This window comes from Gavialis gangeticus, unplaced genomic scaffold (assembly GCF_001723915.1).
Source record: "Gavialis gangeticus isolate Ggan-Ray unplaced genomic scaffold, GavGan_comp1, whole genome shotgun sequence".
Classification (NCBI taxonomy): domain Eukaryota; kingdom Metazoa; phylum Chordata; order Crocodylia; family Gavialidae; genus Gavialis; species Gavialis gangeticus.
This window is the reverse complement of record NW_017729032.1, coordinates 126,388,935-126,402,728: the sequence shown is the minus strand read 5'-3', so window position 1 is coordinate 126,402,728 and position 13,794 is coordinate 126,388,935. Positions and strand designations below refer to the sequence as shown.

The 13,794-nt window shown below is 39.0% G+C and overlaps 1 protein-coding gene across 1 annotated transcript in view; it reads right to left on the bottom strand.

The window, feature by feature from the left end:
* Positions 1-13,794, bottom strand: part of PCCA (propionyl-CoA carboxylase alpha subunit) — a 569,837-nt gene that overhangs the window by 504,074 nt on the left and 51,969 nt on the right. The window contains exons 5-6 of the mRNA XM_019523836.1: positions 2,530-2,643; positions 592-645 (exon numbers count right to left, since the gene is read on the bottom strand). Coding sequence (XP_019379381.1) covers positions 592-645; positions 2,530-2,643 — 168 coding nt within the window. The remainder of the gene's footprint in view (positions 1-591; positions 646-2,529; positions 2,644-13,794) is intronic.

Here is a 13,794-nt window from a genome sequence, read left to right as displayed (position 1 = left end):
CACACACACACACACACACACACACACACACACACACACACACACACACACACACACTAACTGCGAGGACTATTCACATTCCTAAGTATCTGTAGAACTAAGAGCTTGGTTCAACCATTAAAATAAATGTACTAAACCATTTAAATAAATTTTAGTCAGCTTTGTCATATAAAAAGATGAGCTACAATAATACATTCACATGCTTAAGTATTTTTATAAATTCAAACTTTAAGTGGGGATATCTTTTTAATACATTTGTGCTTCATATATTTCACCAAATAAAAATAAAATACAGCTGTCAATTAAGCTACTTTTGTCTCCCTCTAAAAGCCATAGAATTCCTCTATTGCAGAAGTGTCTTCTACATTCCACATAAATCGGGATTTTGATTCTGCAACTTCAAATCATAAACCATCCGTTTTGTTCCTTTGGAGTACATGCAGCTTAGAAGAGATATGAAGCAACAACATTTTCAGTCATCTACACAGGGTGACAGAGGTTTCCAGAAAAGGTGCTCTCTCAGTACATTTTCCCATGCCATGCAAAAGTTTAAAAGCTAAAAGAAATTTGCCACAACAAAAAACAACTTACCAGACGCCTAGCAAATTCTTTGTTTTCTGAAAGAAATCCATATCCTGGGTGGACCTTTAAAAGTAAAATAAAGTTTTTAAATTAAAATCTAAAAACTGGAAACTAAATATTCAGTCATAATTTAAGGCAGTAATCTGTGCGCCAATTATTTAAATTAGCTCAAGAATTTAACTGTTCAACTGTTCACCCACCACTTAAATTCACTGATTTGGCAATCCCAAATCACATCTACTGACATGTAATGGACTGAAATGACCTTTCCTGAGGAAAGGATTTTTATGAGTGATATCTTTTATTGGACCAACAGCATGGTTGGGATAGACTTAAAAAGCACTTTTGAATGCAATGCATTTTTCTTCAGGTCTTCTTCAGCTTTCTTGAAGCAGCACTTTTTATCTATGATTGATAAAATGTACTGATGCCTTTAGAAAAGGAAAAGATAATCTGTCATGTTTCCATTTTTCCTCCTGTGTGTGACATTTCTCTGATTTGACAGATTTCTACAGGGGTGTTTCAGAAAGTAACAGCAATTTTGAAATAAAACAGTTTTGTCTGCAGTGATCATTTACTGGACCACATCACTTCTCTACAAAGTTGTGTGTATGACAGGTGTGGTCAACAATGCCCCCACCAGTGATCCCTGCTGCTGTGTAGTTTTCTACTCGTTGCACATAAAATGGTTCTATTTTGAAATTCCTGTTACTTTCTGAAATGCCCTCATATATTTACCCTCATTCATGCTTTTTCTAGCCCTGTGTTAAAGACCCCAGAAGCTCTCAACACCAAAAAAAACCTTTCCCAAGTATTAGCTATTAATAATTGTCCTAATGTTTATATTAGAGGAAGTTCTACCACTGCTAACCTTTAGGGATTCCCAATGGAAGAACATGCTCCACCACCCCTAGGGAATAAGTCAAGTGTCTTGGGATCAAAAGCAGGCACACAGTGTGCTATCAGCCACTCTTTCATAAACCCATTGTAATTACAAAACACGGTGTAGGGAACAGTTTCACTTCACTGTTTTCTATTCATATAAATTTTCTACCAAAAAAAAATATTCTAATAGATTAATGACTAAAGAATACACTGTTTTTATCTCCATTGCCTCTCTTCACAAATAGTGTAAACACCTGTCTTATTTGTTTGAAAATTCAGGACCCTTTTTGCCCCTGCAAGCACCACATTGAAGCATTTATTTCAAAAGAAGTGATAATACCGATTAAGACATTCCATGGTAATTACTGGTGTTGCCTAACTCCATCCATCATATTTTATTTAAAAATGTTTTTGTATACAGTAGCTCCAGATAATATATCTATTTCACTGGTACCATGGCAAAAAGTATTATTACAGTCAGTTACACATTTGTTCCTATATGATTCCTGTTCAACTTTGAATCTCGTCCATTTAGAGGCAGAAAGAAGGCAGGAACAGCCCATATCTACCCATGTACACTAATGTGCATTTTGTCAGCATTATGAAACAACAAAAATAATTACTGGATGCACCATTTCCCTCTTTGCAAGTGTAATTGTGTGTGTATAATTTTAAAAAATGATTAAAATTGAATTTCAACAAAAGTCTTTTTTAGACACACTTTATCAAAACATTAAAAAAAAGCTGTTATGGCACAGAAAGGGTTAGTGCTCAAAACTAATTGGGATTTTTTTCCCCCAGCAAATTTGGAAATGAACTGAAGCTGCTCCCTGGTGTGAAAGCTGAATCCAGCAGCCACCTGCAGGATCAGCGACCAGCACTGCCAGATGCTACAAAGCCTTTGATTTCCAGTAGCGATTTCGGACACATTTAACTCATGTGACATGAACTAACTGGAATAGCATATTCAATCACTCTTTTTTTTTTTTTTAAATACAAACTCTGGCTTTTCTGCTTTCTATATATGAAACAGCTGCAGCAGATAGACTCATTCAGACTCACAGCTTGGGCCCTGGTTTTCTTAATGACTTCCATGATGGCATCCATGTTGAGGTAGCTTTTGCTGGTGGGAGCTGGGCCAACACAGACAGCTTCATCCGCCATTTTCACGTGAACCTGAAGAGGCAAAATCCTGCATTAACAGATGCTCCCAGCAAAAACAATTACCATCACTCTGAAATATGCACACAAATCTGATTGTTTCAAAGATAATTTACACACCACATCCACTTCTAAAGGTGTGTTGAAATTGCAAACAATTGCTGTACCAAAACTCAGTGACATTAAATCTCATTTAATTTACTCCAAGCGCAAGTCATCGTCAAGACGTTTTATTATATCAATATATATTTTAAAATTAATTAAATAAATTCATGACAAATATAATTTCAATTTCTTATATTGATCATCTATATGTAAATTCACAGCTCAAAACTACTTTGTTACATGTAGTTTAATATCTTAATACTTAATAACAAACATTCATGGCCAGTTCTAAGCAGGCTCCCCAGGAAGTTGGGGATAATTAGAGTGAATTGAATGAAGGGATGCAGTGAGTGTCCCTGCACAGCATCAGGTCAGCACCATGCACAAATTAAAGCCTGTGACTAAAGAGTTCAATATCACTACACGTGAACCAGAAAATCTTGAGAATTATTTAAGCAGGCTCATGTTTGATTCTTGATCTATTGTATCCTTATTCACATGTGCATATTTTTCAAATCTCAGCATTTTTAAAGTCAATGTATAACTATACAAAAGTCCAAGAAAGTTTTCCAACATATTAATATGAAAAAAATTAAAATACCAATTTTGAGGGCATTTAAAATGTATTCACTACATCACACTCAGAAGGAAGTTAAAAAAAATGTAATGAGAGGAATCTATGCTGTGGTTTGTGAGGACCAATGCAATTTTTAACCACATTTACTACTTTAAAACATGTATTTTGATAAACTTTTCTCATTTAATTGCAATTTGCCAAGAGAATAATAGATTAAAAACAACACTTAAAAATTCAGTATCTATATTAACATATCAGTATAATTAATTCAAATGTTACCCACTTGAAAGTCTGTTTCTTTCTATTTTCATCTCTAATTGAAAAAAACTTCCGCTAACTTCCAGATTGATAAGTGTGAGAAAAATAAAGTTATTGTGATTTTTTATTACAATAAACAATGACCATTAAACTACATGAAAATGCATAGTTTACACTACTTTCAATTAAATAATTTCTCTGCCTTGCTTTTTAACAAGATGTTTTATACTATAAAGGAGAGTATGAAGGATGTTAAACCTCATATTAACATGAACAACTGGTTTTTAATGTAACCTGTGTGTACTACCAAATTATTCAAGGAAAAGGGGAAGTAGAAAAATGTATATACAAAAATATATGAAATGAGAAAACAGAAGCAAGAAAGTGAAAAGCATTTTAACTGCATATTCTACCCTAGAAGTAAATAGTCAAGTGAATATGATCAAAATATCAACTGCAGAAGCATAATTCTCTACTACAAGAGAGGTGCAAAACTTTTGAGTTTTGTATCCCATTCTTGCCATACTTAAATGTTTGAAAAATTAAGTCATTATTAATGCCTAGAATCAGGAAGTTATTTAATCTTCTACCCATCTTTAAGTACGTTAAACAGTCCCACTGTAGCCAATGAAGCTATTCAGATGCTTAATATTAGGCATATTGTTCTAAATTCCAGGAATACACATCATTATTACCTGGAACCTCTACATTTAAATTTCACATATTCTGCCAACATCTACCTGTACAGTAAAACCTTAACTACTGGCTTGCATTTGAAAGCTTGTCTATCTTGATCCAAACTACACAGTTGGCCCAAGAAAAGATATCACCCTAAGAAATCCTTGCCTCTTGCATAATTTCTGGGCCAACATGGCTATAACATCACTCTCATACTACCACAGTTTAACACACACACGACACTTCTGCAGAATGATATTTTACCTTCTAATCACGTGTACATCTTCTGCTTTCTGCTTACTCCTATTCTCCTTGTCCACATCTTCCCTAATTGCTGGCATCTTCCCAATTCCTTGTTCACAGTTCTGTTCTACTCTATTCCACCGCCAGAAAGCAAAACCAACAGCATCTTTATCAGTTTAACTTTGAGAGGCCAAATCAGACTGCTTATCATGCTCTCGCTGGCAAGAATGCCAGGGGTTTCTGACTTCAGTAGCAGTGTCAGTGGTTACTAATCCCTATTCAGCTTTTGCAAACAGAGGGCATGGACAAACATATTTTACTGCTTTAAAAGGGGAAGAGGAGCTGTTGCTGTTACATTTCCATGATCCTGGGTCAATAAAAGTCAGCTAAATTGTCCTAACTTTGACCCTAATCCTAAATTCAAATCCAAGCAGTTTTGCTTCTGTATCACTACAGAATCATGCAAACATGACAGCTGCGTTTCATAGTTTCTAGGGTCGGAAGGGACCTGAGAAGATCATCTAGTCTGACCCCCTGCCATGGCAGGAAAGAGTACTGGGGTCAAACGACCCCAGCAAGGTGTTCATCTATTGTGTTGTAACAGCTGTGTTTGGTTTTCTTTGATAGCAATGCAACTGGTACATCTGTCTATGCCCAAACTATTTTCTGACCCATGTCATCCAGTTTAAAGATCAGATTCTTAAGGGTCTCCTCTGTATCCATACCCTGCCACACTGTATTTTACCTGTTATGTAGCTCACTGTAGGGGTCACAAAGAGTATTCTCATGTACTACACCACAAATATATGACGTAATTTATAGAACATTACAGAGAAATACAATGTTAGTTACCCCAATATTTTTCCTATTACAATACCATCATTTTCACCTATCATTGCAGAAGCACCCTTTGAGTTTCTACAAAAAAGCAAGTAGTAAGATGCCAGAAATTCCTCAAGCTGCCTTCGCTATATTACATAGCACACACAACAGGTTTTCTAGAATTTTTTTAAAAATCCAGTAAGTCTCCCTCTCTGAAATCACAACAATTTTCCATGATCTCTGAAATTCCAGTTCCATTAATTTTCCAGTTTAAAAAAAAATGTCCAAACCTAAGCGGTTTGAAACTCATCCATATCTTATTCTAAGGTAAACTTTGCAAAAGGGATTTTTGCCCTTTGTCTGTAAATGGAAAACGTGGGTCTTAAAATACTGAAATTCTTCAGATTCTGATAACTGTGAAAACATCAGAACTTCAGTTCTGATCTCAGGTCTGACCCTGAGCTACAACAAAGACTGGAAGGGATAGTAAAGACGAAGAGGAAACTCCCCTGGGTGTGAGGGAGGGGATCTGCAGTGGGAGTGGATAGGGAAGGAAGGAAGTACAGGGAGCATAAATTATTCTTTTCTTTTATGGAGATACTGAATGGAGTTTGGGATGCAAGATTAGGTTGGGCAGGGGAGAGATGTTTTCCTTTGTCATAGGCAGGGGTGCAGGAAAGGTTGAGATGGAAAGCTTTTGACTGTTGTGGACGTTGGGGTAGAAGTTTATTTTGTTCAACCTTCTTATTTAATATTTTTCTCTGTTCCTATATTTTTGTCTTTTACTGTAAGCCACCCTGAGCATTTATTGGGAAGGGCAGCATATAAATCAAATGAATAATTAAATTAATAAATGTGATGTGCTTAGACTGCTTCTGCTGTGTATTTTAGCCATGTTAGACTACTTGTTTCCAAAAGTATTTATTTTAAATAGTTACAGGGTTCCAAGATGCCAGTGAATGAATACATGAAAATTACAAACAAGGGACATGCCTTGGTGATGTCTCACATGCACATGCAAGCTGTTAACGTCTATAAAAATGGGCATAAATTTCATAAAGACTAGAAATTTAATGTAGTGCCTGGAATAAGAAATACAAGTTTCTTCAAAAAACACAGCTAACAGACACACTAATATACAGCTTCACACATTAGAAATGACTCAGAAATTAAAGGTAAAATCTAGCAACAGATACATCAGGTTAGTTTCTGATACTCTTGGGAATTTGTAAATCAATCAATAGATAGTATTTGTCCACATCATTATTTCCTCCTTAACCTTGCATCAACCACAATGCATCCTGGGTCATATTCTTTATTTAATCACCAGTCCAAGCAAAGAAATAGTTAAAATATGCTTAAATAAGTATTCTAATATTTTCTGAATGAGGTGTGCAACTGAACAAAAACACCCTATGCAAAACTTGAGGGGCACATAGCACATCCCATAGCATAAGAAAAGGGATGCTATATTCTATTTAAATAACTGCAAATCGCCCAAATTGTGCCATGTCAAGCTGTTTTTGGCTATATCATATAGATTATGAGGCATAGTTCAACATATATCACACTAACAGAAAAACATAGCAATACACATTGTTCAAGTACATAGTGTTGCTAAGCTTAAGGATAAGATAACAAACAGCAGAGATGGAGCATGGATCCATAGACACACTGTGCATATACTGAATATTTTATTTCTTGTCTGTGCATATACTCTACTTGTCCATTTGTTTAGCCCTCACAGTTTCAGGTTTATACTTCTGAGACTAGAAATGGAAATTCTCCCACATTCAACAATATTTTTCCCAAACAAAATCTTAAGTCTCTAGAAACAAGAGCTTTTCAAAATATATATCTACATAGCTAAAACAGACATGTGCCCCGCAATCAATTAAATTAAGGTATTTTACTGTATAGACTTGGATAAAAAAGGATTTAAAACTTATATTTTAAACTTCTAGCTAACTCAAAGTTTCTGCTACTAGAAAAAACGTGGATGTTGGAAGCATGTCATGGCCCCTTACTGACCTATGGAATTCTGGCCACATCCTCAGAAGTAACCAATATTGGACATATCTTGTCTTTCCTGGTAAGAACTTGCACTAACAGCCAAGTGAAATCATAGGATGTTTAGAACCTGAACAAACCACTGAAATTAAAGGATCCATTCTATCATTTAATAAAATGCACAGCCATCAAAAAAGGCAATACTATCAAATTGAAAGTGCTATAAATACTGTTCAAAATGAAAATGTTCTCAGGAAGAAGAGTTCCTTCTTTTAATAAATTCAGGAGTCCCATCCAACTTCTGACCAAGATGCGAGGTAAACAGCTGACCTATAAGCAGCACAACCTGTGAAAAAATTCTCTTTTCAATCAGAAAAGTTGCTAGATAAATTAATAAACTTTTCCAGAAAGGTAAAAAACGTGTGTTAGCAAGAACAGAACAAAGTGACCCTGAATAGATGGTGGTAAATTAGGTAAAAAAACCATGTTGAAATATCTGGCACATAGCATCTAATGTTGTCATAGCTAGAGGATTAGTACCATATACGGTTAAACAATTAGTGTTACTGTATTTGGTGTCACTGTGTTCTCATGTCCAACTAGATCATACCAAATACAAACTTAATCAATAATCCCATTGAATTGTCTGGTTATTTTCTACCTTTTAGAATTGGGACAGGTTACAGGTCCATTTTAACCTTGCAGAAAAAAAAGTAGTCCTAGTCACCATTAAGTCATTTATACATTCCAAATGATTCATTTTATATAATCTAGAAAAAAGAAAAATATTTAAAAAAAATCATCTCCCTGGTAATTGACATCAGACACTTAAGGCTGTAACTATTCATTGATTATAAAGGCCTACATACAGACTATATTAATTTGTGTGATGTGACACAAAAAATTACAGTCATTTTCCTTAGAATAATTCCCATCTATTCATTTCAAAAGTGAAAACTCTTGTCAAAAAAGATAAGAAAGGGAAAAAACATACACTTTAATACAAAGTGCAGCTACATAGTTTTTACACACAATTTGTGACAGATGTCAGTTATTCATGTATAAATTCCTAATTAAAAATGCAGACGCCTGCGCACACGTGCATGTATGCACATACACACATCCATCAGGAGATAAATGTCTGGGATTCCCAAGTGCCCCAATTTTTCAGACTAGGTCACCCTTTGTATCTGCAGGTCTTCATACACAGAATTTAATACTGCCTCAGGACACTTTTTCCCCACTCCTGTCCATATTCAGGATTCTGTACATCACTAGTGTATTTTATATTTATATAGATAGTCAATCTTTGCCAGATCTGAGAAGTAATGAAAAATCAATCAGGAGAACACTTGTTTTGATGCCAGATAGGACCTTGAGGGTTGCTTAGACAAAGAAATCTAATCAAACAAGTCGTACTCTTTTTTAGCTCAAATCAATATTATGCATTGCAACAACATCCGTTCATGTAAGTGGATTCATTCAACTGACCCAAACTGCATAATACAGCTCAGCAAGACAAACTACAATTAACTCAGTCCATAAAATGAGGCTAACAAGTAAAGCCTTTGTAAGGTTCCTCAAAAATAAACAAATAAAGAAACAAAAAAAACACAGCCCTACACTAAGCCTGCAGATGGAAAAGTCTTGAACTTAAAAAAAAAAATGAAAATAAAAAAATCAATTGAATGCAAAAGAGGTTTGAATTTACTACTTTGCATCTTTCATGTGTTTCCAAAAATAGCATGAAGCTTCTAATGGCATCTCTGAAGTACACACACAAACACAGATAATAAAATCAATCTATGCACATAGTAATTGTGCAGCATTGTATTGCCTTTGAAGTCCTTACCCACCAAGATAAATGCCATAATTGTGTGCTGATATTTAACCCTAACATAAAATAATGGAAGAATTTTTAAACTGAGAGCGCAGCAGAACTGTTAAAGCCAACTAGCATATCACACAATTTCCAACTTTATTTTTATTCGGCATTTCAAAAACCTAAATAAAATCTGTTTGTGTGCATATAAACAGTCAGCATGAACAGACCTCATTGAAAGCCTATTTTAACAGATATAATATCTAAGCTGTTGGCCCAAAAATAAAGTTATGCAAATAACTTTAGAGCAATTTTGCCAGGACCTACTTGTGCAAGCACTTTGATTCATGGTATTTGTATATATAAATGCTACCTTCAAAGCCCCAGCCCCAATCCCTCCCTCGCTGTGGGGGCATAGATCTGCCTGCTCCCCCCATCCCTTTCCTCCCCCCTCGGCCCACCACAGCAGACTTACTAGCTGGAGGCAGCTGTGTCCAGCATCAAGGACTGCTGCCTATTTAGTCTATGGCCGAATCTCCGAAGCAGCACCAAATCTTTGGATCCAATTCAGCCGAACTGAATTGGGACAGTGATTCAAACCAAATCGGCTGAATCGAATACTTGCTGCTTCGCACAGGCCTACTATATATAAACACACACACACACACGTGTAGGATCAAAAAGGTCAAGGCAGGAGCCTCCTTAATCACGTAATCTTATGCTTTAACAAAATACTAATCTACAAAGCATGAGGCGCAAGTTAACAAAATATAAAAGGCACATGGTTCACAAAATATGAGATGCAGGGGGTTAGGTACACAGACAGAAACCAGAAGAATAACCCATGTTACCCTAGAGCAATAGGACCCTAAAGATACGAAGAGGGAGAAGTTCCCTAGTGCCCTTTACGCCCTCCACAATCCCAGGCTGGATAACCCTTAACTGACATGGGGGAGATCCCTCCTCCCCTGTGGGAATCCCCTTCCCTGGCAACTCACTACTCCAAGGCCCAGTCAGCCTGTCCTCGTCTCCCCGGGTGAGCCATCTCTTCCCTCAGCAGAGGCAGGCCCTCAGCTATCTTGGGCTCTCCTGGCCACCAGCCCAGTCAGGGCCCTGTGCACCACTCTGTGCACTGGTGGCTCTACCTTATGCCAGGGGTTGGAGACCCGAGCCACCTTGTGCAGCGCTGGGGTCTTGGTCCACTCCCAGGGCCTCTGTGTGCTGCCTGCGCACCAACGGCCTGGCCTCATACCAGGGGTTGGGGAACCCAAGCCACCTCGAGCAGCTCCCAGGGCCCACCCCTTGTCAAACCTGCTGTGCACTGGCCTGCGCACCACTACCTAGCCTCATGCCAGTGGGCTGAACAGCTCCCAAGGTCACGGTCCACTCCCCGAACCTGGCATGCACCGTCTTTGCACCGAGTTCTTGGTCTCGTGCCAGGGTTGGAGACCCGAGCCACCTCGAGTGGCTGCCAGGGTCCCAGTCCACTCCCGGACACAGTGTGTACCATTCGTGCACCATTTGCCGCGTTCCCTTGCAGCGGGGTTGGAGAACACGGGGCTCTTCAGGATAACAGCTCCGCCCTGCTGGCCAGCTATGCCAGGTCTTTTTCACCTGCCCTCTTCACTGTCCCTTGATGCAGATGCCCATGTGCCGGGCACACTGCTCTTTTATCCCCCCCTGGAAGCTCCGCCCCTGGATTGCAAGTGGGCCAATCAGGGAGGGGGGGGGGTGTAGTCCTCACCCAGGTCCATGCTCTTCGCCTCACCCCAGGCAGAGGCAGGCCAAGTTTCTCCCCAGCTATTACCCAATTGGTGGAAATGCCCCACCAATTGTTCAGAGTCCCTTTTGAGCTGGCCAGTCGGGTTGCTGCCGGCAAGCCCGGCACATAAGTAACGTACACTATACTTAACAGTAACTTAACTAGTATCCCCAAACTAGTGGTTCTCAACCTTTTCAGACTTAAGGCGACCCTCAATAGTCTTGAGGCACCATGTGGAAAATACTACCTCTTAAGTTTTCACTCATTTTCTGACTACAGAAAAAAATAACAGACCACTTTATCTGTTGATAAGAACTCAAAAAGACCACAACTGGTCAGAAAGCTTTCAACACTATGAATTCTTATTTGAAATTTCTGGGTTTATCTTGAAAATCGTGTTAGTATATCTAACAGTGCTAACACTCCATGGCACCCTGCAACACCCTTAAAAGCATTTTAAGGCACCTGGTTGAGAATCACTGCCCCATACCAAGGTCAGGAAAGGGTTGTGATTCTTCCTACCACTCTAGCTGGCAGACCCCTCTTACCTTAACTCCCTGACTCACAAAGCCTATTACTAGATACTTAGACAAGAGAACAGCACAACTTTACTCTGAGCAGGTGAAGAATTACAATGTAATTCTTTTAGACATCTGAAGGAAAGGTACCAGTTTCTCATAAAAAAAAATCTGGATGTTTCTCTTCATAATGTGCTTAATGTCATAACCACTTGGTATATTCAGCACATGAGCTGAGAGTGAAGGATTAGTGGAAGCAAGTAGAGACAGACTTTCTAAACACCATGCACAACTAGAGAGGATGCCTCTGCAGAATGCTCCAAGGGACCAAGGGAATGGGTTCAGATTCGCTGCAGGTAATGTGTCCTGCCATTAAGGAACCATATTTCTCTTTTATTTTATTAAAAACTTATAATATTAAGGAGGGAGAGAGGAAAGGAAGGAGAGATTTTTTTCAGCCAGGTTGGACTATAATGAATTTACTGAGTTAACAAAACATTCAGGTAACACGTTGCTCATTGAATAAAAATAACTAAACAAGAATGTGAGGCAAACATAAGACCAGTTCAACTAAAATATGGCCTTAAAGGCATTTTGTGAGTACTCTTAAGTGATGCACTTGAAGGGGCTCTTCTCCATCTCCTGGGCAGAATGAATGTTGTAACTGGGTTGATAGAAAAGGTGGTCCTACTGCAAGATATTAGGAAGTTGATATACAGTGACCTAATGCTTGGCCTTTAACAAATGTGGTCCATCACAACTGTCTGCCTCTGCATCATGCTCTCCATATCAACATTTTGAAAGTATGCCACAACATTGTCTCCTGAGTCCTCTACTGTGGCAAATGTAAGAGTTCCTAGAATATATTCCCCTCCTGCTTCCTTTCAGTTCCCCATGTAGAGATCATGTCAGTCTCTCAGCAGGTGATAACCAGGGTAGAATAATATATGTAAGTCAGTTAGAACTGACTGAAGTTAGTACACAACCAAGGGCAGTTTGGTGTTGAAAAAACCATGAATAGGCTTGAGAGTTTTGGATGGTGGCCGGGACTATGAAAAGATATTTTTATATATCTAAAATCCACCCTTGGTTATCACCTGCTGAGAGACTGACATGGTCTCTACATTGGGAATAATTATATACCCATACATATATACAAACACATACACACACACAAAATCAGAATTTTTCTTTTTAAAAATTAACCTACATAAATTTAATACTATGAACTTCTGTGATGGTCAAAGTTAAATTTTGAAAAAGTATTCTAGTTTAGGTGAAGCAGCAGCATCATATGGAACCAGAGTTGAAATACTAATACTAAATACTACAGGGTTTTTTTGGTTGGTTGGTGATCCCCAACTGGGACCCAGCCAGCTCCAGGCCATAGCTGGAGGCAATCTGGGTGCTGGCTCATACCCACGGCCTTCAGGAAGAGCTTCATAAACTTAGGCCACGCAACAGAATTCCATCTCAGCAAGAGACCTCCTGCTACATTTCTTGGCCTACCCAGAACCCTGACTACCTGCCTGCTCCTGTCTAGATCCCATCTAAATCTGGCCAAGCCCAACTCTCGTCTTGATCCATCCCTGCATTCCTGCTTGCACCCATGCCTACCCCAGACCTGTACCTTACCTCTACCTAGTTCCTACCTGCACCATGCCCAGCCTAAACCCATACCTTAATCCTACCTGGCTCCCTGCCCAGCACCTGCTTTTCTCTGCTTCTACTACCATGACTGTCTGTTTCTTTCCTGGATTGCCCTGCTCCTGTCCCACCTATTCCCAAGTGCTTCTGTCCCTAATTTGGACTTCCTGGTATGACCTACAACCTGCCTTGACCCAGATTTTGTCACAATCTCAGGTCCAGTACTGGGACCTGAACTGATACCCAGTTTTGACCTCAGCACTCTCTATGGTAATCCCTGCTGTAACATGTTCCACTTTGGGCTGACCACCCATGCCCATTCCAATTTAAGGGTTGGTTAGTCTGGATTGGTTCAGTTTTTTACCCATAGTGTATTTGTCTGCACACACAGAGAATATATTTTCTCCATTATTTTTGTTCATCTAGTTCAGTTCAATGGCTAACTTTAGTCGCACCAGTTCCTGCCCAATGCACGCAGTGGTGGTAGCTCTGGCATGGGGCATACAGGACAGAGGAGCAGCGAAGCTGTTAGCCAAGGAGGCAGGGGTACTTTGGTGATAACAGGCAAAGTGGCTGGAGGTTGACCAGAACTGTATCCTTGGTCCTGGGTCCTTGAGGGCAGAGGAACTCAGTGTCCAGGACGAGTGGTCGTTCCTTAAGGAAACGATACTCACGGCCCAAGGGGTGTCCATCCCGACAAGAAGCAAGGGGGGCAGGAGTGTCC